General features: G+C 55.5%; 1 protein-coding gene across 5 annotated transcripts; it reads right to left on the bottom strand.

The window, feature by feature from the left end:
- Nucleotides 1-1,818: 1,818 nt before the first annotated feature.
- Nucleotides 1,819-24,395, bottom strand: DLG4 (discs large MAGUK scaffold protein 4). 5 transcript variants are annotated; one of them, XM_082604905.1, is made up of 20 exons: nucleotides 23,910-24,395; nucleotides 16,255-16,419; nucleotides 12,749-12,802; nucleotides 12,552-12,611; nucleotides 12,224-12,348; nucleotides 11,956-12,125; nucleotides 11,718-11,854; nucleotides 11,425-11,569; nucleotides 7,849-8,144; nucleotides 7,635-7,737; nucleotides 7,389-7,503; nucleotides 5,854-6,030; nucleotides 5,535-5,571; nucleotides 5,414-5,441; nucleotides 5,234-5,281; nucleotides 5,054-5,155; nucleotides 4,575-4,747; nucleotides 3,603-3,712; nucleotides 2,753-2,844; nucleotides 1,819-2,578 (listed from the first exon to the last, which is right to left on the bottom strand). In XM_082604905.1, the coding sequence occupies exons 1-20, from the start codon at nucleotides 23,937-23,939 to the stop codon at nucleotides 2,472-2,474; spliced, it is 2,274 nt and encodes a 757-aa protein (XP_082461031.1). In that variant the 5' UTR covers nucleotides 23,940-24,395; the 3' UTR covers nucleotides 1,819-2,471. The 5 variants fall into 5 exon arrangements, 4 of the variants coding, with proteins under 4 accessions (XP_082461031.1, XP_082461032.1, XP_082461033.1 ...); XM_082604906.1 differs by having other exon boundaries at nucleotides 12,552-12,602; XM_082604907.1 differs by having other exon boundaries at nucleotides 16,354-16,419.
- Between the last annotated feature and the right edge of the window lie 1,995 nt (nucleotides 24,396-26,390).

The raw sequence follows: 26,390 nt of genomic DNA, 5'->3' as shown, positions 1-26,390 counted from the left end.
CCTACCACTCAAGCACATGTGGGCTCCCTAAAGGGACAGGAAAGAGCTCTTTATAGATTTGGAAGAATACATCCCAAACTGTGAACATGCTTCCCTCTGAGGAGTGGAATGAGATGGGGAAGGAACTTTTTTTTAACCACGCGTATTTCTATATTTATTTGCAGTTTTGTAAGGTACGTGTATTAGTGTTGTAACCTAAAACATAACACATGCAGAACTAGGGGATTTTACCCCTTCTCAGTGAACTCTCCTTAACCCCTTAGATGCAGACGGGTTACCTGCACACACCTTCCTCAGCTCACAGCTTTCTCCCTTCAGCCAATGGCAGAGAATATGAGCACAGCCTCAAACCATTTGCTCCTACGCAGAATCAAGCTAAAAGGGTTATTGGAAAAGGCGGTGCTTCTCCATCCAGCAAGACATCAGAATCACCTGGGACGTTTCCTGAAAGGCAGACACCCCCCCTCCCCGTCCCACCCCCAGGACTGGCCTCTGCTGGATAGAGTGCTGCTCAAAAACCAGCAGGGCGATCCAGAGAGGACCCTTGCTTTAAGGGCCACACCTCTGGGGATCTCCACCTCTAGCCTTGGATCTGGTCAGGACAGGGCAGCACCCCCCAACACTGCCCCCCAACGCTGCCCCTGGGGGTTGGTCTTTTCCATCCAACTCTCAGCTTTGGCAGGGGTGGCTACAAAGTTGCCCTTTTGCACAGTTCAGGACTTAACCACCCCACCTCAGCCTTCCTCCCTGGGGTCCCTGAATGAGAGAAAGAGGTAGGTGGGATCCCCCAGCTGGTGCCAGCAATGGCTCATCTATGCTGCAGTTGAGGCTGGTGTGAGGGGAGCCTGTCAAGCATATGAACACTGGCAGAAGGGAAGCTGAGAATGAGTATCTACAGAGCAGCATCTGAGAAACTTCAGTTAGGATTTAGGGCCCAGGAAAACGTGACTCCTTAAAAGAGCCAGAAGTTTTTCTCCTTCATAACATACACAACATACATGTATATGTATGTATGTATGTAATGGACCATTTCCCTTTTTGCCCTGTCTACCAGGAAGCTCAGAAATCATATTTACCCTCATAGCTAATACATCTGTTTCTCCTATTTTTACCTTTGGTATCACATTCTATTTTCCTACCCTTGTTATTTGCAAAACTGCTTCAAATATTCCCTGTAGAGATGGGGCAGACATAAAGAAATCCAATGAATATTCACACAGCATTTCTTATCAGCAAACCTCTCTGAAGGTCACTGCCAGAGCCCAGCTCTGTCCACGGCTCCATGAACATGAACGAAGTGTCCTCACTATTTTCTTTAGAGACCATTGTGCTGCCCGACAGGACTGAGACGGCCCAGGGGAGTGGTCAGGGCTGGGCTACATTTGCAAGTCCTCTTTCTGGGTCTGTCAGTGACCTCGGACCGACCGAGCTCCAGCCCCGCCCCACCCCACCCCCCAGGCACATTCTTCACTAACGACTCTGGAGCCTTGATTTGCAGGTTCCTCCAAGGCCCCTTTCAGGCCACTCTATCCTCTGGGGTGGGGAGTGCAGCGGGGGGAAGAAGGATCTGACCTTACCAGACCCATCCCTATGCTCCCACCCGGTCTCCCCCCTCACCCGGGGCCCAAATAACCAGGCCACACACCAGGTTTCAAGTATCTGTCTCTTCCTTTCACTCTCTCAAAAGAAAAAATAAATAAATTGCAGAAGGCGGCAGCATTTCCAGTCTTCCCCTGGCTCCCGGACACCCTACCCCCAACCCTGCCCCCCCTCCCACATTCCCACTCCCTAGACCCATCCCTCCCCATTCCCCCCAAAAAAAAAATCCCAGAAAAAAAAAAAAAAAAAAAGCCACAGTTAGACCTTCCACTCATGCAAACCGGCAAAGAAAAAAGGTGGGGGGCATGTAGAAAGCAGGGGGCTCACAGTGGAGTCCCCCTACTTATCCCCCCAAAAACCACCTTTGAGAAGAAAAAAAATGGAAAAAAATAAATGAGAAATCAAGGGACAGGGGGAGTTATGATAGGGGCAGGGATGACCCCAGACCCTGCCTCGGGAGAGCGCGGAGGCCTGTAGCCCTGCAGCCCTGCAGCGGGGTGCTCCTTGAGAGGGGCCCTGACTTCCACAATGTGTGTGGGAGAAGACGGGGGAAGGCAGGTGGCCCCTGGTGGGTCTGTGTGTGCGTTGGGGGCGGGCAGGGGCGAGGGGTCCTAAGGAGCTAGGGCTCAGGATCAGGAGCCCAGGGCTCCCCCCCAGACCCCAGGTTCCTGGGGTTCAGGAGTCCAGTTCTGGGGTGCGGGGATACATGCAGAGGAGTGTCCCCCCTCCAATGGGCTGGATCCAGTTAGAAAGGAAATAAATAAGAAGGGGTGGGAGGGAGGCTGGAGGTGCGAAGGGCGTGGGCAATTCAGTCCAGACCAAGGGCCTGGGCGATGGAGGCGGGGCGAGTCCAGGCCAAGCCAGGGCAGGAATCAGAGTCTCTCTCGGGCTGGGACCCAGATGTAGGGGCCTGAGAGGTCCTCGATGACGCGCTTCACCTTGTGGTAGATCTCCTCAAAGCTGTCTCCCTCCACGATGGCTGGGGGTAGGGGGGGAGCAGGGAGTCAGGCCCAGAGGGGCACCTTTTTCTAATTCTCCTATCCACGTGCCGTGGGGCTGCACCCACCCAAAGGGGACGCCTCTCTCTAAACCACCCACCCAGTGGGGGCCCCCTCTTTGAATCTGAACCAAAGGTGCCTTGTGTGCACCTCACCTGAGAAGCACTCTGTGAATTCCTGCTCCAGCTTGGTGGCTCTGTCGAAGGCTTTGCGGGCTTGCTCCTCTGTGATCCGCTTATTAATCTCTCTGTGGAGAGTGAGAGACACAGACCTGAGGGTGGGTCCTGCCCCACCTTTTATCTCCTCCATCCAGGGCTGTGAAGTCGCAACCAGTATTTTCTTATCTGGAGCACGAAGCAAAAAATACAATTCCCGGGCTTCCCTGGTGGCGCAGTGGTTGAGAGTTCGCCTGCCGATGCAGGGGACATGGGTTCGTGCCCCGGTCCGGGAAGATCCCACATGCCGCGGAGCGGCTGGGCCCGTGAGCCATGGCCGCTGAGCCTGCGCGTTCGGAGCCTGTGCTCCGCAACGGGAGAGGCCACAACAGTGAGAGGCCCGCGTACCGCAAAAAAAAAAAAAAAAAAAAAAAAAAAAATTCCCAATATCCTCTGGGGCCACAGACGGGCCCCCTCCCCATGACCCACCCAAGCCGGGTGTGGCCACTCCAGGGACCTCTCCAGAGCTTCATCCTTCCAGCCGCCAGCCACAGTGAAGGGATTCAGACCCTAACTCCCGACAGCCCGAAGCTCTGGCTCGGCCTATCAGGTGTGTACCCCCAGGGGTTGCTGGGAGTTGTAGTCCTGCCTAGCCCGGGGCAGGAGAAAAGGAAAGAGGCCTGGGAGTCCCTGTATCCTCTGGGTTCCAGCTCTAGGTGCAGATTTCCCTCAAGGGCTGCCGGAGCTGCTGTCTAGGGTTCTGAGGGGACAGTTCAACACAGAGGCCTTCTGAGGCCCAGAGCCACAGGTGTGGGCGAGCAGAGGGGAAGCCCCCTGGGACCATACTCACAGCACATTCTCCAGGGAGCGGGGGCGGATGAAGATGGCGATAGGGTGCAGGTGGGCCGCCTGCAGCCGCCGCACGGCATTGGCCGAGACATCGAGGATGCAGTGCTTCCCCTGGGGGTGGGCAGGGTGGGCGGAGGCGGACCAGCAGGTGGCGGGAAAGGACAGACACAGGTGCCAGGACAGGACACAGTTCATGGAAAGGTGGGGAACGGGGGATTGGCCGAAAGGGAAATGACATGGATGTCGAAAGACACGTAGACAAGAGAGTTGAGGCAGGAAGGGTACGGATAGACAGAATGAAAGACAGAGAGAAAAAGGCGAGGGGCAGACGGAGGGCAAGGGAGGGGTCAGCACAGGAGGGAGGGAGTGGGGGGAAGGAGGGAGGTGTGAGGAACCAAAAGATGGGGCAGAACAAGGGCGGGGGGGAGTCGCGAGAAGCAAAGAAAAAGGAGAAAGGAAGTAGGATAGAGGGAGGAGGGAGGGGAGGACGGACAGAGGACAGACAGATGGAAGGAACAAGGAGAGACAGATGGGAGGGAGGAGAGGCAGATGGAGAAAGGAGCCATGGAGGGAGAGGGCAGGGTGGGGGCAGCAGGGAGAAGGTTGTGGCAGAGGAGTGGGAGGGGAAAGGGGAGAGGGCCAAAGGGGAGCCGGCAGAAGGGAGGGACCGAGTGGGGGGAGGCCAAGCCACCAAGGGCAAGGCCACAGGAAGAGAGGTGAAATGGGGCAAGGAGGAGGGCAGAGGAGGAGAGGGGACAGATGGCAGAGCAGAGTTTGGGGTCAGGGACCCAGGGAGGGAGGGAGGCAGGGGGAGCGGGGCACAAGAGAGCAGGCAGGCAGAGTTGCCCAAGAGGAGCAGGAGGTGGAGAAGCGGAGTGGAGACCCAGCAGGGAAGAGACAGAGAGAGAGCGCATTAGAGAGCTGGAGGAAGGCCACGGGGGGGCGGGCAGGAGGACGGCGCCGCGGCTCCTACCTGCTCGGCCACCTCGCGCACGGACTGGACGCTGGTTCCATACAGGTGGCTGTTGTACTGGCCGGCCTCAATGAACTTGTGCGCCTGGATGTCCTTCTCCATTTTCTCCCGGGACGACACGAAGTGGTAATCCCGGCCATCTATCTCATACTCCCGCTTGGGCCGTGTCGTATCTGCCAGGAAGTCACCCCACCACCCAAAGATCTAACCACCATCCCTCTAGCTTAAACCCTGCCTACAGCGACCCCCGCAGAGTGCCCAGCCAGTCCTTCAGGGAAGGGGGCAGCTGGGGAGACTTCCTCAGCAACCCCGGGTCCTCCGAGTCCCCAGCCTGGAAAGGTCACCGTGGAACATGAGGGTGGCTGAGAAGCACCCTTCTCTGAGAACCCCTGTGTCCAGCTGCATCCCAATGCCCGGAAGCAGCTCTGCCTGTGTGACCGCTTGGGCCCCCCCACCCATTCCAAGGCCCCAGCACTCACGGGGAACACAGGATCCAAACTTGTCGGGGAACTCGGAGAGGAGATCATCATTGGCACGGTCCTTGGTGGGCCCGAGGATGATGATGGGGCGAGCGTAGTGCACTGAGGAGAGAGTGCGGGGTCAGGTGAGCAGAGCAGGGAGCGGGGGTGGCTGGGCCGGGTCACACAGCCAGACCTCACCTTCCATCTGTGTCACCGTCTCGTAGCTCAGGACCGAGTCTTCTCGACCTAGTGGGAGGCAGGGTGTCGGCAAGGGGGCTCTGAGGCAGGGGCCCTGTGGCCCTGTGCTGCCGTCCCGAGGACGCAAGCGAGGCTCAGGGCCCCTCTCACCTCAGGTCTTCCCAAACTGACCCTACGTACCCTGTGATCCAGAGCTGGAGCCCCAATCCTAGGAAGAAAGAGCAGGCCATGCGATCAGTCAAGAGTCCAGCCCCACGAGCCCCCAACTCTTCCACCCAAGCTCACGGCCTCCTCTACCTACCTTGGCCTTTAACCTTGACCACTCCCGTCGCTCAACCCTGTGGGATACATGGAGGGATGGTGGGGGTGTGTGTAGGGAAATGCCCATTAGAAGCCCGATGGCCTCACCCCGGGCCAGCTGAGAACCCCATCTCTCAGCAGCCCGTGGGCCCCGTGCTCCTAAATGAGGCGTTTGCCAGAAGTGCTCGTGTGAGTCACGGTGCCCGGGAAGGCCCAGCAGACAGATTCCCAAGAAGTCAGTAGGCAGACCCATGTCCTCCCTACTGGCTGCCCAGCCTGGGGCCCTTGGGAGCGTCAGTGCCTGGGGCAGGAAGGCTCACCGCCGTTTGCTGGGGATAAAGCCGATGTCATCAGTCTCGCTGTCAGAGTGGACCCGCCGCGCCTGCCACCACTCCTCATCACTGGCGTCGATGACATGCAGCACATCCCCAAAGCGGAAGCTCAGGGCCTGGCTCAGGAAGCCACAGTCCTTGGTCTTGTCGTAGTCAAACAGGGCCCTGGAGGGCAGGCGGCCTTTGGTCAGAGCCTGGTGAGGACTCCGTCCCCCAAGACCCAACCTGGAGGTTCTGCCCCGGGGTCTAGAGACAAGCACGGCCGCTGATGGCTCTCCCACAGGTGCCGTGGATTCTGAGAAACCCAAGAACTGTGTGGGGACCAAAAGCTCTACCAAAACTCATAATCACCATAACTATGAACTGTCATTCAGTCCACACTGTGTCAGGGATCAGACAGGCTATGGATTCAGTGCAATTTCTAGAGTAAGATCTAGAACGGCACCCTCCCAAGAAAGCAGTTGCAGTATGCACACACGTCACAGTCACAGGGGTAACGTGGACTCGAACTCATAAGGGAAAGAAAAAAAGATCACTCTTTGCAAACTCTGGTTACCCTCAGCAGTATGAAACTCCTGTAACGCACAACCCCTGAGGTCAGGACGAGGGAAGGAATGACCGCAGAGGTAGCAGAGATGCTGAGCAGAGCACCGGGGCTGGAAGGATGGGACGGGACCCCAGGACTGCCTGGCATCACCTGGGAGTCAGAACTGACCAGCCCTAGGAGCCAGCCGAAGCCTGCAGGGAGGAAAGGACCCGACGAGGCTCGGGTTTGAGCCGGGCATCTGGGCGGATGGAGGTGCCATTCAGGGAGAGAGAACACTGACTGGGTGGGACAGAGAGCACGAGTGCACGGGAGAAAGAGGTGAGCTCACAGTTTGGGACATGTTGAGTGTGAATGCCTGTGGGACATCCCCATGGACGTGTCCAGAAAGCAGATGGCCAGAACTGCAGGTCTAGACCTCGAGGAAGAGGTCAGGCCAGAGCTGACAGCTCTGAGAGACATCTGCAGAGCGAGTGGCAGGTGAGGCCATGGGAGTGGACAGGCCCCAAAGGGAGAGAAGGGAAAAAGCATCAGACACAGCGCCTAGGCCTGCAGAGAACGAGAAAGAGGAGCCAATGGGAGAAGGAGCCCCAAGAAGGTAGCAAAATGCCACTGGAGAGATGGGGACAGACTGGAGAGAGTGGTGGTCCACCTCCCCTAGACTGCGGTATCCCATGGGGCTGGGGGGCTGCGGCAATATATTCCAAAAGCCGAGAGGCCCCCTGCTCTGCCAGGCGTTACCCTTTGAGTTACCAGATTGTGGGACAGCTGGGGGTCCCAGGGGAGGTACCAGGGTGACCGGGGCTAGTGGCAGTAGGGATCATAGCGACTACTTCACAATGCTAACTTTGCGGGAACGCCAGCTGAGTGTCAGCCGGCAGGGGTGGGGGAAGGGGGGGCCGGCAGGGTTGATGGGGAAAGCTGGCTGGGGGCCGAGGGGCACAGGAGGACTTGGAGCCCAGCCCGGGAAGCGTCCGACCTGATGTAGAAACCCCTTTTGGGATTGCTTCGCAGGGAGGCAGTCCCTGAGCCCAGGCTGCTGTTCATGAGCTGTTCCCGAAGGTCGTGGATCTTGGCCTCGAACCGGCTGTACTCTGAGGAAGGACAGGAAGGTTCCTGAGCTCGGGCCCCATACTACCGCCACCCTCCCTCGCCCCCTGCTGAAGCCAGAAGCCAAGGAGACAGAGAGCTGAGCCCACGAGAAGGCGTGCTTCAGGCCCGATACCTTCCGGTTTATACTGAGCAATGATCGTGACTGTCTGACCCGCGTTCTTCAGGGCAATGGCAGCCTGCTCATGGCTGGCGTTGCGGAGGTCAACACCATTGACCTAGAGAGAGCAGGAGAGGCTGAGTCACTGGAGATGCGGGCCAAGCTCCAGCCTACAGGGCTCTGCCCTCAGGGGAGGGGGTGGTCCGGGCTGGGGCTGGCCTTCCCTCACCGAGAGGATCTGGTCCCCCTTCCGCAGCTCCCCACTGAGGTCCGCAGGGCCCCCGGCCAGGATGAAGGAGATGAAGATGCCTTCACCGTCCTCGCCACCCACGATGTTGAAGCCCAGGCCCGTGGATCCCCGGTGGATCACGATCCGCCTCGGTTCTCGGGGGATGTCTTCCTCCCCGAGCAGGTCCTTGGCTACCGGGGAGTAGCGCCGAGGGGAGGTGGGGGTCATGGCTGTGGGGTAGTCAGTGCCCAGGTAGCTGCTATGACTGATCTCGTTGTCCAGGTGCTGGGAATAGGCTGGGGGAAGACGTGGGCGAAAGGATGAGATGGAAGTACATGGAAGAAGACAGCGCCCACCACCCCACCTCCTCCCTAGGGAATCAGCAGAGCCAGACTCAGGGGAAGGGGAAGTTACTGTGCCAGAGAAACAAGGCTGGGGTGGTAAAGGGGGCGTCAGGTCGCAGCAATGTCAGGGGCAGGAATTCACAGGTGACGTAGGGGTTGGTGCTCCTAGGGGACAGTGGATCTGAAGGGTATGTGACCTCGGTATGGCAGGGATCACGGAGCCAAGGAGAATATTAATACCAGGCTTTGGGGTTTTTCGTTTGGTTGTAGCATCTCTCAAATCCCTTCATCTATGAAATTCCTCTCCCCGTTTTTTCCCCCTCTTGGCCGTTCATTTGTTGAAAAAACTAGGGCACTTGTCTAGCAGAATTTCCCACATTCTACTAGGAAAATTCTAATAGGTAAATCACTGCTTGCATCCCTGTCCCTGGGGTATTAACCTGCGCCTCTGCCCTGTATTTCCTGTACACTGGTCATCCGAAAAGAGACTCAAGTTCACTTTTTGGCAAGAATATTTCATAGGTGGTGCTGCGTACTTTCTGCATCACGAAAGGATGCAATAATGTCCGGTTGCCTTTTCTTAGGTAAGACAATCTGTAGGTTCAGGTATTGTCAGCCTGATCCATGCATTATAAAGCTCCCCATCAGGCTTTCACCTAAGAGTTTTAGCAGCCACTGATGATGGCTGCCTGGTCCTCATAGTTCACTGGGGACAGCAAAATAGTGCTGATATTCTACATATTTTTTTGTTTTTTTTTTTTTTGAGGAAGGAACATTTATTAGTGAGAATTCATCTGTAAAAAAGAACGTTCCTGGGCTTCCCTGGTGGCGCAGTGCTTAAGAATCTGCCTGCGAATGCAGGGGACACAGGATCAAGCCCTGGTCCTGGAACATCCCACATGCCATGGAGCAGCTAAGCCTGTGCGCCACAACTACTGAACCTGCGCTCTAGAGCCCACAAGCCACAACTACGGAGCCTGCATGCCACAACTACTGAAGCCCGTGTGCCTAGAGCCTGTGCTCTGCAACAAAGAGAAGCCACCACAATGAGAAGCCCGCGCACCGCAAAGAGTAGCCCCCGCTCGTTGCAACTAGAGAAAGCCCGCGCGCAGCAACAAAGACCCAATGCAGCCCAAAAATAAATAAATAGATAGATTTAAGAAAAAAAAGAACGTTCCCATATCAACCATTTGGTTACTCTAAGGTGCAGTTTGTACAGGAAGGGAGAATAAATGCTTGACTCTCCCTTTATTTGCCAGTTTTCAGAATGGATGAGTTCCCTAGCATCCTCTAAAGGTATTCAATTATTTTGAAGTATCATTATAATCCTGAAGATTTTAACATATCTAATGAGCTTTGGTTGAATGGCCAGTTTCAACTTGACTTCTGTGTCTTTGACACGACCCTTTCATATCTTCCTTGCTTTCTAGTATGAAAGATGTTACAAGCTCATCTTGCACATTTCTTGCTCAAGATTTGGAATTGGCCCTTTCTCCAAGGAGCCAAGGTTCCTTTTGGTAGGTTATGGTGTTGAGAAACAAGACCATGTGATTTTAATATGGTCTTACAGTATGATTTCAGATTTGGATGGAGCAGTCACACCTCGTTATTCTTTTCCGAAAATTTCTTAGCTATTCTCCTAAATGTATTTTTCCAGTTCGGGGTAGGGGGGACATTAAAATTCTGATAAGGACTGCATAAAATGTAGAGATTAACTTGGAGAAGATTGAGATCTTTAGCATATTATGTTTTTTTGCGTCAGGAAGCACGATGTGACTCTCCAATTCTTCAGTCTTCTTTCATGTCCTTCAGGAAAGTTTCATCATTTTCTTCATGTAAATCTTACACACTTGTTGTCAAGCTTATTTTTCTACGAATTTTATAGAGCTTTTCTCCTATGGCAAAAGGGATCTTTTTACCCATTACATTTTATGGCCACTTTCTTAACCCTACATATTATTTCTAAGTTCTTCGGTTAATTCACTTAGATTTTAATCTAGATGGACAAAAGTATAATTTACAAATAAGGATAAGTTTGTTTCTCCCCTTTCAAATGTAACATCTATTTATTCTTTTTCTCTTGCTACACTGCCTGAAAGCTCTAAAGCAGTGATTCTCAAGCAGGGGGATTCCGCCTCCCAGGGGATATTTGGCAGTGTCTCAAGACATTCTTGGTTGTTCTCACTGGTGGGGAGGGGTACCATTTCATCTGATAGACAGAGGCCAGGGCTGCTGTTAAACATCCTACAGGGCACAGAACAACCTCCTACAACAAAGAATGTCAACAGTCCCAACATTGAGAAACTCTGCTCTAAAGCAATGTGGAACAACAGCCGCAGGAAGAGGCATCCTTGCCTAGTTCCTAACTTACTGTACACACTGCTAGGATTTTATCATTATAATGTGTTCATTGTTAGTTGTTGATAGCTATTCTTCAGTCACGTTAAAGAAAATTCTTCTGTTCCTAGTATACTAAGTTTCCCTCCAAAAATAGGATGATGAATTTCATCAAATGCCTTTTCCACATCTATCTGAAATGAACTTACCCTTTTTCTCCTTTAACTTTTTAATACACTAAATCATACTGAGAGGTTTCATAATATGGAACCACCTTTAATTCCCTGAAACAAACCCTACTTTGTGACAATGTTATTCCCTTAATATACTGCTGTGTTTGTTGTGCAACTATGTTATTAGATACTTTTACATCTCTGTTCAGAAGCAAAATTGGCCTATACTTTCCTTCTTCTTCTTCTTTTTTTTTTTTTTTGCCACACCGCACGGCTTGCAGGATCTTAGTTCTGCGACCAGGGATTGAAGCCAGGCCACGGCAGAGAAAGCCCAGAATACTAACCATTAGGTCACCAAGGAACTCCCTACTTTCCTTCTTTTATATAATCTTTGTGACCATTTTCAAATGCCCTCATAAAATGAAATGAGACATTTTATCTTTTCTTATATTCAAAAAGAGCATAAAAATTATCTACTCCATGAGGATTTGATAAAATTAGCCATAAAACCATCTGGGCCTTGTGCCCTCTGGGGGAGGAACTATTGACAATCTTTTCTAGTTCTTTGATGGTGACCGATTTTCCATCTATTCTCCAACCACAGGAAGTGACAGAGGTTGTGGCCAGTTCAGGGGAAATATCTGAAGAGGAATGGTCACCAGGGATGTCATGGGGTGACTGAGGTGGGGCATGGGCAGCTCTGGGGTTTGGAGGGCTCTCACAGGTTGTGATGTCTGGGGGAGCATAGCTGTCACTCAGGTAGGCATTGCTGGGCTTGGCCACCTTTAGGTAGACAACATCATACGTGTTCTTCAGGGCTGCCACGGCATCCTCATGCATGACGTCCTCCAGCCCCACACTGTTGACCTAGGGTCAAGGGAAGCAGAGCTCAGACAGAACCAGAAACATCCTCAAGACGGATGCACTGAGGGTGAGCCGATAAGGAAGCCTGGGCCTGCTCAGGACCAGTAGGCAAGACCTAAGTGTGGGCTAGAAAAGTGATGGGGGTCCTCACCGCCAGGATCTTGTCTCCAATCTGCAACCTCCCATCCTTGTGGGCAGCACCCCCTTCGATAATCTTGGTTACATAGATGCTATTATCTCCGGGGATGTGCTGGTTCCCTACACCTCCAGCGATGCTGAAGCCAAGACCTAGATGGAGGGGAAGGCAGAGGTGGGTGCCCAGGTACCTGGGGAGCAGGCCTTGGGGCAGCGGACAGTGGGATGGGGGTGGAGACATAACAGGTTACTACCTTTAGGCCCCTTGATGAGCTTGATTTCCATGAGCTTCTCAGCCGGGGGCTTCCGGCGCATGACGTAGAGGCGGACGATGGAGCCTGCCTCTTTGAGGGCCTCCACCGCGGCTGAGTGGGTCACCTCCCGCACGTCCACTTCATTTACAAACAAGATGCTATCGTTGACCCTGAGGGCAGCAAAGTGGGCCTGAGCCGGGAGCTTCCTGCTGCCCTGGCCCTCCCTTTCAAGGGAACCAGCATCCTAACCCCTGTCTCTTCTCCCCACCTGAGACGGCCATCCTGGGCAGCAGCCCCACCAGGAATGATCTTGGTGATGAAAATGGATGGGTCGTCACCGATGTGTGGGTTATCAGTGCCACCTGCGATGCTGAAGCCCAGACCTGAGTTACCCTGGGCAGAAGGAGGGGAAGAGGGTCAGCTCCCCTCACCGCCCACTCTAGACAGGGCAAGAGGGTAGGGGAGTGGGTCGGGGAGTTGTGACCAGAGCAGGAAGGGACAGGGTTAAGAGGCTGGCCACAGAGAAAACGCGGGCACAGAGAGAAGCACAGACAGGGAGCGAGGGGGGAGGACCTTGGATGGAGGAGCCTGCTCACCCTTTCCAGTGTGATCTCCTCGTATTCCATTTCCCCCTCCGTCCCGTTCACCTGCAACTCCAGCACGGGCCAGAAACACAAGAGCAGTGAGACAGACTTCCTACCTGAGAACCTGGCCCTACCCTGGCTGCTGGGACCCAAGCCCTCCCTGTCTCCCTCCTCTCTTCTGTAATGGCCACAAAATCTAAACAACTCACATATCCCGGGGCTTCTAGGGTATCTGTGTTGACAATCACAGGGGGAGAATTGGCCTGTGAGGGGAAAAAGGAGACGAAAAGCTGCCTGAACCTTGGCTCAAGAGGGAGCCGGTAACCAAGAGTCCCACCGGCCTGGCTACCTTCTCAGCCTCTTAACCCAGCCCGCTCTGCTACCCTTGACTCCCTAAAGGACCCAGCCTCAGTCCATGTTACATACACACACACATACACATGCTGGACCCAATTCTGCCCAGCCCAGGCCCCCTGCATGTGGAAGGAGGTGTCTGAGAAGGAGGAAGGGAGAGACAGCCAGATAGGGGAGCAGCAGATGGTAAAGGGTTGGGGGGGGCGCCTTGGGGGGGGAAGCGTCTCACCGGATGTAACACCACAGAGTGTTACATGCCTTATGTGCTACACACAGACACCACAGGGCTTATGTCCACTGGGTCCTGCTCCCCCTTCCTGCCCCCATCCCTGTCCCTATCCGCCCACATACACCCAGATACCTTCATAACCCTCCCTCAGATTTGCCCCTCACTTTCACACACATTTACCCTAAACCCTGGGCCCCGGGAATCCGGGGTTCCCCCAGATGCAGGCCCCACCCTCCCTCTCACCCACCCACCATTCAATCTACTCCTTCCTCTAGGGACCCTGTTGCCTAGCAACGGTATCTAAGCCCAGCCAAGGCCTGGGGAGACCCACCTCCTGGAGGCCCCGTCGCCAGGACAACAGGAGGGTGAGATGGGGCGTGGCCTAAGGGCAACCAGATTCCCAAAGGCAGAAGGGATCCTCTAGCCCCGCCTTTCCTGACCTGGGCCACGCCCCCTCCCCCCCACCGCCCCGTTAGCCCGGCAGAAATAAGTCCAGGCTGAGGAGGATTGAGGGCGCAGCGCACCCTGAATAACTTCCTTTCCTCCCTCCCGTACGCCCCTCACCCTATGCAGTGCAAAGAACATCAGGAAAGGGGAGTGGTGAAAGACATCCGGGTCCTATCCTCTCATCTACTCTCCGCCCGCCCACCACTTCATCCGGGAAAGGGTTAAAGTGGGGTGTGCCCAGGTCCCTGACGTCAGTCGCCTCGACGCAGCAGGGTCTCTAGATTCCAGGGCGGAGCCCGCTTTAGGCCGGTCCTAGGGGCTTCCCCAATTGCCTGGGCAACCGAAGCCACGTTTCCATGGCAATGGGGGAAGGCGGCCAAAAGCCTCCTTCCGGGGTCCCCAACCTATCTCCTCCTTAAACAAGTATTTATTTGGAGCCTACCAAGCGCGAGGCACTCATCACGGATTCCCCAGACTCCTCGCTCTCTCCTTCAAAAGGGGTCCCTCCTCTCTCCTACTGCTATTTGTCCATACTACACATTTTCAAGCTCTATAGTTGATTTCATATCCATAAATCTATTAACACCATCCTCCGACCCTTCAAATCTCAGCAGATGCTAACTGTCCAACCAATAGCCACTGACTGCCCAACTCTCATCCGCACGTCCATCCTCTATCCCACAGCCTGTCCTCAATCGCCATCCCCATACTTATCCTAGAATTTCCTTTCCCAGGCCCCATCTTGTATCTGCAACTACCTTCACTTGTGTCCCCTCCCTCTCTCTACCCCACCCGATATCCTCCATCTACATCTCTGCCCCACCCTTCAATTCGCATCTTCCATTCTCCATCCACTTCCCTGTCCACTTCCCTGTCCGCATCCTCCCATCCAGGCCCATCCCTTATCAGTCTCCTGCTCTTATCCTCCACCTTAATTTCTGATTCCCCAGAGAGATCAGCACCACTCTCCCTTAGTTCATCCTCAAACCCTCAAGATTCTATGACCAAATCACAATCCTTCATTCTCAACCCATTCCCCCTCTCCTCTGAAAATTGAGGCTTCTCCTGTCCCCCAGCTCAGGCCTTGTCATGGGACCTCCCTCCCACACTCATGGCCTCCAGCACTCTCTCCTTCCACTTCCCTCTGCTTCCTGGGCTCAGATTCCAAATCTCCCTGTTCCGTACTAACTACCACCTTCTCTCCTCTTCTCCTTCCCCAGGGACTTCATGGCCCCATCTTGGGGGAAAAAAAGCATCTCTAGTCTTCTTCACTCCTTGTAGCCCCCAGAGTTTCACAGGAATCCTCTGCACCATCTCATCTCCAGAGCCTTCCTTTCCTTCCTCTCAATCAGCTCGACCTGCTGCCCTGATTTCACAGTCTCATCCTCGTCTGTCTCCTGGCCCAAGACCTCTTACCCTGCTGTTGCCTCTCCACTTTGCTACCTGCCTGAGAACAGTCTTTTTCTCCCTCTCCAATTCCTCTCCTACCACATCCTTCTCACCCCAGAACCTACTGCTGCCCCCTCTCTGCCTCCTCATCTCTAGGCTCAGAAACCTCCTCACCATCTTCTTGGTGAAATGTCAACAACCCCCCCTTCCCAGGGCATCCCACAAGATCCTAGAATCTCACCCCTCACCCCACAGTGTTCCCCTGAATCTCCCTGCTAGCCTGGTACACTCCATCCTCCCCAGCCTGTGCCCCCAGAAGAGGACATTGAGGGGGAAGAAGTTGGGAAGTGGCCTGCAGAATGGAAGGTCTCAGAAACAAGGCCTACCCAAGACTGGAGAAAGGAAAACATACGGTGAGCACAGAAGATAAGGGGAAACAGGTGGTGGTGAATAATAATGGGGAGACACGGGGCGGGGGGGGGGGCGCATAAAGAAATCTGGGTGGAGGTGAGAGCCCAAGAGGAGGAGAGAGGGGAGGCATAGGAGGAAAGGAGAGAAGTGATGAGTAGGGAAGGGGGTAGCTGGGAGAGGGGGAGCCGGCTGCCGAGGCAGAGGACTGATCAGGCCGCAGAGGGCCTGAGTTGGGGATCAGGGAGAGGGAGAAAGAGAATGCGTGGGAGGAAGAGAGAGACAGAATCTAGAACCAGCCCGCCAGCCAACAGGGAGGGAAAGGCAGCGAGGGGGGTGGTGCACAGGAGGGGTGCAAAGGCCGGGGCAGGGGATGGAGGCAGAAAGGCCCGGGCGACTAGTCTCAGGCCAGACAGATGGAAAGGGCTGGAGAGCCAGGCCCAGAGGCCGGAAGTGGGGGGGAGGAGGCAGCGAAGGGACAAGAGCAAATGAGGGCAGCGCTCTGGCCGCAGAAGATGGAAATGGAGGTGGAGGGTGTACAGGAATGAAGAGGGCTGGGGCGCGAGAGCATCCTGGGGGATGCACACATCTCAACACACGTGCGCACAGACACGCAGACACACACACACGCGCACACACACAAACACACTCCTGGCTGTAAGCCCTACACCCACTCCCAATTGCCTGGCCTCTCTTTCTCCTCTTTGGTAATCAGGTGTTTCCGACGCCCCAAATGCCCCCTCCCTCCCCCGGCCCCAGGAGCCCAAGCCCAGCTCCCCAGCCCCGGCCTCCCCCCACCTACGGCTCACGCCCTACCGGGCCTTGGGGATGTTGTAGCTCCGAGGCTCCGAGGGCCGCACTGGGGAGGGGGCCGCCTGAGTCTCCTACCTTGAGGGGGGAGAAGTGGGCGTGGCCCACGACCCCTTGGACGGCCTCGAGGTGGGACAAGTTCCTCTCCGCCACGTGCACCAGCTCGGGGGCGTTTACCTGGTTGGGGAGGTGGGCCGGGCTGTGCTCCAGAGGGGGCGTGTCTTCATCTTGGTAGCGGTATTTCTGGGGACGGGGACGGTGGCGTCACAGGGGCCGGCCCAGCGCCTCGGGCTCCAGGCTGCCCGCCCCGGCGCGCCTCCTTTTCCCCCCCCCCGCCAGTGCAGTGCGGAAGGCCCTGGGGCCTGGCCAGCTCCTCCCCCTCCCTGTCCTCCAGCCCATTGGCTCCCCTCTCTCCACCTCCCCACATCCCCCTCTCCCGCCAGGGCCTCGGCACCTCTCCTCTCTTCCCAAAGCCCTGCCCCATCCCCCAACTCCTTCAACTCCCAGCCTAGGACCCCCGCCTTCTACCCAGCACACTCCTTCCTCTGGCGTCCGTTTCCTCACCCCTCTCCCAGAGCTCCAGCCCCTCTGACACGTGCACCCCCGTTCTCTACATCCATCCCCAGCATCCTTGCTTTCCTCATCAGCTTCCCCCCATTTCCTCTTTACCTCAATCCCACTGCCTCCTTCCAGTTGCTTCTCCCACTCTGTACCCCACCCCACCCTCCTTGCCTCAGTCTCCCCGCTGCAGCCTCTACGCCTGGAGTGAGTGGCTCTCCAGCACCTTGCAGGCCCCAGGCAGGGACTGCAGTCAAGCCCTTCAACTAGCAGGTACTTGGCGTCAGCCCCCCTGGCAGGACAAAGCTAAACCCGGCCAGCTGGCCTCGCTGGTTCCCAGGTCATCGGCGAAGGGGCCCCAGGAGTCTACCCCGCTTCTACAAACGCCCACAGCCTAGGCAGCTAATCGGATATACTAGAAGGAGAAGGGGGAGAAAGGGGGAGGTACAGAGACAGTAGGGGCTCAGAACGGGGGCAGGAGTGGGTGTCAGCTTCCAGGTTTGCTGACTGCAGAAGGGGGTAGAGCCTCAGAATGAATTCCTGGTCTCCCTCCGGCCTCTTGGAGTGAGAGACCCAACCTGACCCCTGACTCGCTTCCTAACTAACCACGTGCCATCTCAAGGGCCTCCCATACTACCTTAATAGGGACACCAGTAAATGAGATTAACTGGGGACCAGAGAGAGGAAAAGGGCAGCTGGAGACGGTGAAGGGCAGCGCCCCTGCCTGGGTCCTCCCACATCTGCCTCTGCTCCCATAGAAGCAAATCCTCCCCAACACCAGGCTCCATGGCGGAGGGGGAGGCTACCATATGCAGGGCTCCCCCAGAGACTGGAGAAGACAGAATACACTCCCCAGTACACGTGGGTGAAAAGAGAAGGCAAGATTTCCCTCTCAAAGAAAGTATCTGAGAAACTGAGAGGACCCCAACATTTGGAGACCAACAGTTACAAGGTCAAACTGGAGGAAACTTATCAAGATCAATGCCTGATGCTACAGTATGATTCTGAAAATTCTGAGGATGAGGAACCAAGGCTGAGGATGTAATCCAACTTTGGCCGTGGCTAAGGATGAAGTAAGAGAATAGGAAGAGGAAGATGGTACATGGAGACTCTCAAACCCAGGACACAGAGACAGCTGGGATCAGGAGCACCTTGATACATTTGAAGAGCCTTAAAGAAGGAAAACAGGGGCTCATCAAGGTACACTCTGTTTTCTGGCCTTGGAGAGAGACTTGACTTGGAGACAGTCTTGGAGAGAGAATCCCAAGCTCCCTCCAGGTTTCGATATCATGAACACCAAAAGTGGAGAAGAAGGGAAGCTAGGGGAAGTATAAGCTAAATAATCCTCCTCAAAGCTGGGCCCTCCTGGATAACAGAATTCGATAAAATGAAAGAGGTTGTCATTCCACACCCTGAAAAGGTGGTCTTCAGCCTGGACAGTGCGAGATCTGAGGGACAGAGCCCCAGAACTGGAGGGGCCAGGGAGAAAGGGAGGAGGCAGCTGTGCCCCCACTTCGCAAGGCCCCCAATTCCCTGCATGATACATGAGGCAGGGCCAAGGGTTGCAGCTTCAAGTTTTGGAGTCAGGGGAAGGGTTTGAGCCCAATGCCCCTCCATCTTTATTCACCCCACCTCACACAGAAAATTCCTGAATCTCGATGAAGAACTGTCAGGGTGCACATAACGAAAATGGAAGTTTGCAAAGGGACATTTCATTGTTTATTCTAGATAGGAGAGGAAAGTAAATTTGTAGCACAGTGAGACTGCAGACACCTCTCCCTGCCCCATCTCCATGGGGGGCGGGGGTGTCTAGGACTGAGGAAAAGGCTCCTCCTGATTGGGAGACAAGATGAGGGAGATGGGGAACAAGGAAAGGGTACCAAAGTTTCCAGAATGTGGCTGGAGGAGGTTAGGGCCTGTGCTCAGTCCCTGGACATTTTCTAAGTAAATGTAGTGAGGAAAAACCTCTGGAGAGGTGGGGCTGGGAGAGAGTCATTCAGAAACTGCAAACTGGTAGGTGGGGGTCGGGGTCAGCACCTCTCATCCCAGATGACAGGACAACTAAAGCAGCACAGGCAAGAAAGGAGGATCCCCTCTTTTACCCTACAGGGACTCAGGGCCACCGCGGGGCGACAGCTCCAGTGCTATTGGGATCAAGTCTGAACCCCCAATATATTAAGGCATAGGATAAATCAAAAGGCTGGGGGTCGCTGTTGTTCTTTCCCCCTTGGCTCCCTCCTCACCGGAGCCCCAGTTACAAAAATGACCTGGAACGCAGCCTTGTACCCCCAGAATAGAGGGGTGTGAGTGAAAGTGGATGATCATAGGAGGGGCGACCCACTACGCCTGTCCACGAGACACTGCAACCCAGAGACCCCGCCAAGCAGAAGGAAGAGCGACAGCACTTGAAGCTTGCACCCTGAGATTTGGGGGGTCCGGGAAGAGGGGAGCGGGGCCGGAGCCCGTACCGCGGCACGTACCACGCAGAGACACATGGAGGCGAATCTGTTCCGAGCCGACATGGAGAAGGGGAGGGGACTGAGGGGAAGAGGTGGGTGGGAGAGCAAGGGTCCCGGGGTTGGGGGAGGGGGAGGGGCAGAGGGGCGGGGGCTGCGGCGGCCGCGGCAACTGGAGGCTGCAGCTTGGGGTGGTGGTGGGGGGAACGGCGCCTGCGCAGTGCGGGAGAGCGTCACGATGGGAGAGAAGGGGTGAGGGGAGACCCTCTTAGCCATCAACTTCCCTGGTTCCAGCTGTTTCTCTGTGCACTTCACCTTCCACAGTATATTCCTATTCCTTTACAAATAGACTCACTCCTAAAATTTACCAATTTATCCCTCTGGTTCTCTGGGACCCCTTATTCTATCTAATCTCCCACCCCTAAAATCACCAGGCCCTAACTATCACAAAACCTCACTGGACTCTCAGGGTGCAGGGAAGGAAGCAGCACTTCTCCCTCACTTCAGAAGGACCCCCAAGGGATCTACACTGCCTCCCACAATCCCCTCCCCCCAACCTCCCCAAAGATTGTTAATGTAGACAACATCCCCACAGATGCCAAGACACCTCCTATTCTAACCAGCGGGAAAGCCCCACATGATAGCCAGACAACGCTTTCCAAGAGTTGAAGGACCACAGATCCTGTTGTGCCCTCAAATTAATCTACCCTTTAAATCATCCCTATTAAAATTATATCTATTCCCCCAATCCACTGACGGAGACCTTGAAATTAGTGCAGCTATTACCCTTGCTCTAATGTAAACACCCAAATAAGCAGTCCTCAAATTTGTTTGGGGTCCCCTGTCCAAATCCTTGAACCTAATGAGATACTCATGAGTTTCTAATATACCATTCCCCAATACCACCAAATTCCATTTCAGGGAATACGTAATGTAATTTAAAGCTGACCTTCTAAATTCAATTGAAACCTCTTCAATTTATTACCAAACCTTTAAATTAAGAGATGTTTCCCTATTCCTTTTCTTTCCCCCTTAAATGCATACATTACTCCCTTTTCTGGCTGCCCTCCCCTACATCTCAACATTCCCCCACCATGATTCTGAATTTTAACTTTGTTGGAAGATTACTCCCAAATATATCTATCTCCCCCACACCCAAGTCTCAAAAAATTTTTACCAAAATAAGATCTGGCCTGCAACTTGCAGTGACCCACGAATCTACCATAACACCCCAAAATGATTGCCTCAGATGTTTTGCATTTTGTCCCAAACTGAACCTGAAAGCATCTCTTCCAAATATTCTCCCATTGAACGCCCACCTTTCCAACTCTTAAAGCCCAGTGAGCAGTCTCCTAAAATCTGCTTCTCTGGCTTTTCTAAAATGCCTACATATGGTAGAGAGGACTGACTTCCCTAGAACCTGACCCGTGCCCCCTCTCTCCCCGTTGGTTGGAATCTGTTAGATGCGCCCCCGAGATGACCCCCAAGGTCCTAGTTTCATATCTGGATAAAATGCTTGGATCCGGGAGCCAGTGCGGAAAGGGCTGAACTCGAAATTCCTTCTAGAAAAGAAAGTGCACAGGCCCTCGTTCTCCACCAGTGGGCGCTGTGGCCCATTAAGACCCTCCCCCATCCCCCATTTCCTTTTTCCCTCCATTTTCCGTTTCCCCGTTGCCCGGCAACGCAGCAATCCAGGACTTTGCTGTCGCCTAGCAACCGTCTCCCTGGAACATAGAGCTGAGGTAGGAGGTTTTGCTCTGATGAAATCCGAATAGGCCTCCATCTTAGGAAAACTGAGACGTCAGATCGCCCAACCCCCGGATTCTCCTTTCCAAAGACCCCCGCGCCCCGCAGTTTCTTAGACAACAAGCCCCTCAAACCCTGTCTCCTTTCGGCACATGGGACCACGCCACGCCCCTGCCGGGTCAGCCCCGCCCTCATTTCGGGCCGGTTACCCAGCCCTAAGGCCCCGCCCCTTTCGTTGCCCGCCACCCTTGGTAGAGTAAGCCAGACCCCGCCCACCTGCCTCCAGGAGACCGCGCCTCCGTCCACTTCCCGCCCATTCGCTCCCCCGGCCTCGCCCACACTGCCCCTCCGCCACGCCCCAGTCGGCCAATGAATGAGGCCGTTGGCCACACTGCCCCGCCCCCGGCATCTTAGCTTTGCCCAATAAGGACCACCCGGAGGGTTTAACCGCTTCGCCTCCGGGACTCTGGCCAAATACCCCCGGTCTTTCCCCACTTTCCCCCCTCCCCCACTTGTTCTGCTCCGCCCCCCGCCACCCTCGCCCGGCCCTCAAGTCCGCCACGCAACTTCAGTCGTCGCCGGTTACCATGGCAACGGCGGCAGCAGCGCGGGGAGAAGGGGGAGGGACGGGGGCGGAGTGGGAGAAAGAGATGCTCAGAGACAAGAGATACAGGCAGAGAGCTAGGCACAGAGTAAGACTAAGTGACAGCTATAAAGGCAGACTTAGCACAAAGCACAGGACCTGGCACATTGTAGGCATTCAATAAATGATCCTTAAATTACTGCGGCAGAAGTCTAAATATAGGCAATGAAAGATGGAGGACTCAGACGGAGCTGGGAAGCTCAACGACCGCAAGGCATGAGCACCGTCTACCCCACCCAGCATTTTGGGGGAGGACAAGTGCCATGTGCCCCCTGCTGGCTCCTCCTAAGCTAACCCTCCAATGCCCTGGATAGAGGTAAACCACAACTCCCAACAGCCCCAGGGGCAGCAACTCGCCAACACTGACGGATCTTGCGCCTCAAGGCCTTATGGGACTTCGAGTCCCCGCCATCCCGAGACTGACAAGTTTTCCGGCCAAGGAACGTGGCAAGCCTGGGTCTCCACACCTCTGTAAAACCACAAAATGCATGATCCTCTCTGCGCAAGACTCCTTCCTTCGGGGATGCTCAACCCTGGGCTCCATCGAAGAAGCAGGATTCTTGAAGGGAAATGAATAAACCCATCCTCCCAGAACAGCTGCCATTGCAGGCAAGCCCCTCACCCTTGCTCCTGTGTGTGTGTGTGTGTGTGTTCACATGTTGGAAGCAGAGCCCACACATTCCACCTGCCTTTCTGTGTACACCTGCACATAAGGGACCATAGCCAGGGAGCCTAAGGCTAAGCGGCAGGCTAAGGGCAGGAGACAGGAGGAACTGAGAATCAGACAGACATTAAAGGAGAGCAGGCCAGAGAAACTGAGGCACAAAAATCCACTGAAACTACAGGGATGGGAGGAAGAGGCAGTATGGGAGAAAGCCCAAAGCCCACAAAATGTGGGATAAGCAAGTAGCTCTGGAGAGGCGGTGGGGGCTTGGACTTAAAGGTCCCCAGCCCCCAGTCTCCTCCATCCATGCTCACACATGCATGACGCATGTGTAGATGCATGTGTATATACATATGTGAGTTTGTGGCAGGGAACATGTGTGTCCTCAGCTCCCTCCCCTGAGAATCTGCAGCTCCCACTAAATATAACCCCCTCCCCAGCCTGTGACTCACCCAGACCCCGCCTCCCCGGCCCCCACTTCCTGTCCCACCCCCCAACCCCCAGCTGCCTGCCACCCGCCCAAGCCTCCCTCCACACACCAGGCATCCAGCTTTCCAGTCCCAGAGTCTTAAGCCAAGACCTAGGTATTCTGCATCCCACCAGAAGCTTGCTAATGCTCCCCATCCAAGATCTCCTGCACTTGCCAGGCTCCAACCACAGGGACACCCTTGTACAGATCTTCACTGCTGCCAGCCCGGCCTTTCTCCTACACCTTCTCACCCCAGTAACCTTAAATACAGGTGTCTTCCCCCACCTTGATCCCAAGTGTCAGGGGTAACAGGAACATTCCCCTCCATCTGCTCTTCTCCCTCTTTCTCAACCAGGGGTAGATTCAGTGTGGGAGGAAACGGGGACGTTGGGCACCTGCCTGGGCCACCCCCAAATTTTGCACCACGCACCTGGTGCCCCTCCTCAAATCCCCTCTCCCCAAACCTCTCATCCTCCTCCTCAGGAGCTGGCAACCTCAGCGGCTGCAACCTTCTACTTCCCAAGGGAGTACCCCAAATCCTAACCTCACCTGGTCCATTCCCTCAGGTGATCCTATGTCAGGCCCCAGCTCTCTGACAACTCCCAAGTATCCCCATTCCACATGATCAAACCCTAAATTGACAGTTCCCTCAAATTGAGAGCGCCCCCAAATGTATCAGCCATGAGACGCTTCTTTTATAGCCTGAAGGCCCACCCCTTCCCTGACAGCTGACACCCCCAGACCAGTCAGGTACTCACAACCAGTAACCTTCTACCCTCAAGCCAGGAGCCCCGTGAAATTGGGCAAGGCACCTGGAAGCCAGCTTGTCCCCCAAGAGGGAAGAGGTCCCCCCCGCCATGCAGTCCACCTTCTAACATACAGCAAGCAGGACTCCCATGTGAGCCAGGCTTCTCCTTAAATAAGTCTCCCTCAAACATCATTGGTGAACCTCAAAATCCACCAGATGCCCCAAGTCACAGAATACCCCCAATTTTCCATTTCCCTCAAAGGGCTCACTCCAGGGGGCACCTGTGGCCAAACCCAGCATTTTCCCACCCCAAAACTAAATTATGACCCCCGCAGATACATCTTCTGATGCTCTCACCCCAGGGCCCCCAGCCGCGGATTAGGCCTAACTAACCCCTCCCCACGAACTCATACCTTCCCCCCAGTTTATAGGTCCCCCCTCATGCTTACCTTGGTTGTCACTATACAGAGACAGTCCATGTTGGGGGGCCTGGCCGCGGCGGCGGGTAAGGGGCTCTGACTTCATCGGAGTTTCGTTCCTCCCCTCCGTGGGTTCTCACCCCTCCCCCCTCCGCACCCCACTTTTGCAGGGGGGGCCAGGATGGGGGGAGGGGTGAGAGGGGAAAGAGGGGGTTGGAGAAGGGAAGGGTAGGGGAGCGTGGGAGGGAGGGGAAGGGGGCCCTAAAAAGGGGTCCCCAATGGAGGGGAGGGGGCTTAGGGAGCACACCCCGATTCTCAGGAGGGGCGGGGGCACCGGGGGCAGGCAGCCCCGGAGTTCGGGGGCTGGGGCATGAGCTGAGGTGGGGGAGGGGAACTGGATTTCGGGGAGCCCCGGGGTAGCGGGGGGTCTTGCCTAACGGCCAGGGGCTAGGGGCCGTGGCGGGGGAGTGGGGTGGGGGGGGTCGGAGGCGGCAGCGGCCGAGGGAGCCGTGGAGCCGAGGAGGGAAGGGGAGAGAGGAGGAGAGAGGAAGCAGGGGGAGGGAGGGAGGGAGGGAGCGAGGAGCGAGAAGGGTGGGGGGGGTGCCTTGGTAGAGTTAACTGCTTCCGCGCTGGCAGGAACCCGGATAATGGGAAAGGAGAAGGAAGCAGGAGCCCAGAGGCCCTGAGGCAAACATGGAGTCTCGGCCAGCCACCAGCGATGACAGCAGAGGCAGTGAGGAGGGAGTTCATTTCTCAGATGAGGAGGCACGCACAGATGGGCTGGGAGCACCCGGGGTTGTTGAGATACTGGAGAAAGGCCATGGTAGGGGGTAGGGAGTGAGGGAGGGGCTGGCAGGAGGGAATACCTGGGGGCCTAGTGCTCCCTTAGGATTCACAGAAGGAAGCCTGAAAAGTGACTGCGTCCTAGACTCTTTAGTGCCTGAAACTGGGGCAGGTAAAGAAGAGTGGGAAGCAAGAGGACGAAGGGGCTACAGGACCGGAAAGAGTGCATTCTCCTTGCCCCTGACTCAGGATGTTGTCCCCAGGGCCCCCAAGTCTCAGGTTCATATTAGCAGTACTTTGATCCCCCTCCAGCCCTGCCTGCTCCCTTGGGAAGTCAGGCCCCCACCCTCACCCCTTTACCTGACTCTCTGAGATGGAAGCCTCATAATAGTCCAGGATGTCTGTCACAGGAACAGAGCTGAGTTAGCTCTCCCACCCCCCCCACCCCATCCCCCCGCCTCCCTGGCTGCCCCTGCCATCACCTCCCCTCCACCTGCCTGGTAAGGACAGAGGAACTCCTCTAGCCAAGGCTGGTGGACTGGATGCTGATGGATGACCCCTGCCCGGGGCTCCTGCTTGTATCAAATGATCTCCAGGCTCCGAACCAGCCCCCAAGTTCAGTAATTGCCCTCACAGGCACAGGCCAGCCCTTTCCACCACCGCCCCCCAGAAAACTGGGGCGACTCACCCAGCAAGGCCTGGAAGAGGTCACTGTGCAGCACCGTGAGGAGAGGGGGTGCCCATCGCAATAGTGGGGGGGCCAGGAGCCAGAGGGCTGACCTGGGAGCTGGTGAAATGCAAGTGAGGGGGGATTGGGACAAGGAAGAGATAGAGGGACCAACACACTCACCTCCTCTTCCCCAGCCTTTGCCCTCTCACCCCAGACTCTCTGGAAAGGTCCAGGGAGAAGGATCCCTGGGTCCCAGCCCCCCACCAGCCCCCAGGCCTCTCCTTCACAAGGACTCCTGTTTTTCACCTCTTGGTCCTGGTCCCTCAGACATCTCTCTCTTCTCTCACTTTAATCTCTCTAATCCACCGGATCAGAGCTGAGCTGTCTTCTCCCGACCCAGCCTGAGCTGTCAGGTAAAGTAGGCAGGCTTGACCCGCCCACCATTCCATTCTTCCCAGGTCCCCAGGCACCACCGCCACCACCACCTTCCCCCTCACACGCTGGCCCCTCTCCCCAAAGCCAGGCATGACCGCAACATTTTCCTGACCACCGGGGAACAGGGCCAACCCCAAGGGGCTCTGCTCTCTCTTCTCAAAAGGAGAGGAAGCTGTCACTCTATCCTCCTGGGCCTGTCCCCAGTGAGAATGGCAAAAAGAGGGGCATAAATTACCTGGGACTTCTTGACCCAGGGTAGACGTGTGTGTGTGTGTGTGTGTGTGTGTGTGTGTGCGCGCGCGCGCGCGTGCGTGCGTGTGGGCGTGTGTGCGCGTGCGTGTGTGTGAAGGGGACAGGACATGAGAATTCCTACAGTTCCTCTCAGGACTGGGAAGAATCCATCTGCCCAGAGGTCCAGAGGTCTGCCCTGAGCACATGGTCTCAGGAAAGAACAAGAGGGGGCGCAGAGAGATGTTCAGGAAGGTCTCAGAGGCCCTAAGGGGGAGGCAGCATACCTCGGGGTCCTTCCTACTGTGAAAATTTTGGTGTTTCCAGAGTTAGTGCAACTCCGTCGTCTCAGGATAATATGCCTTGGGTCATCCACCCCACTATTTTTTTAAAAT

This window comes from Mesoplodon mirus (assembly GCF_964341445.2).
Source record: "Mesoplodon mirus genome assembly, chromosome: 18".
Taxonomy (NCBI): domain Eukaryota; kingdom Metazoa; phylum Chordata; class Mammalia; order Artiodactyla; family Ziphiidae; genus Mesoplodon; species Mesoplodon mirus.
This window is presented reverse-complemented; position numbering and strand designations above follow the sequence as displayed.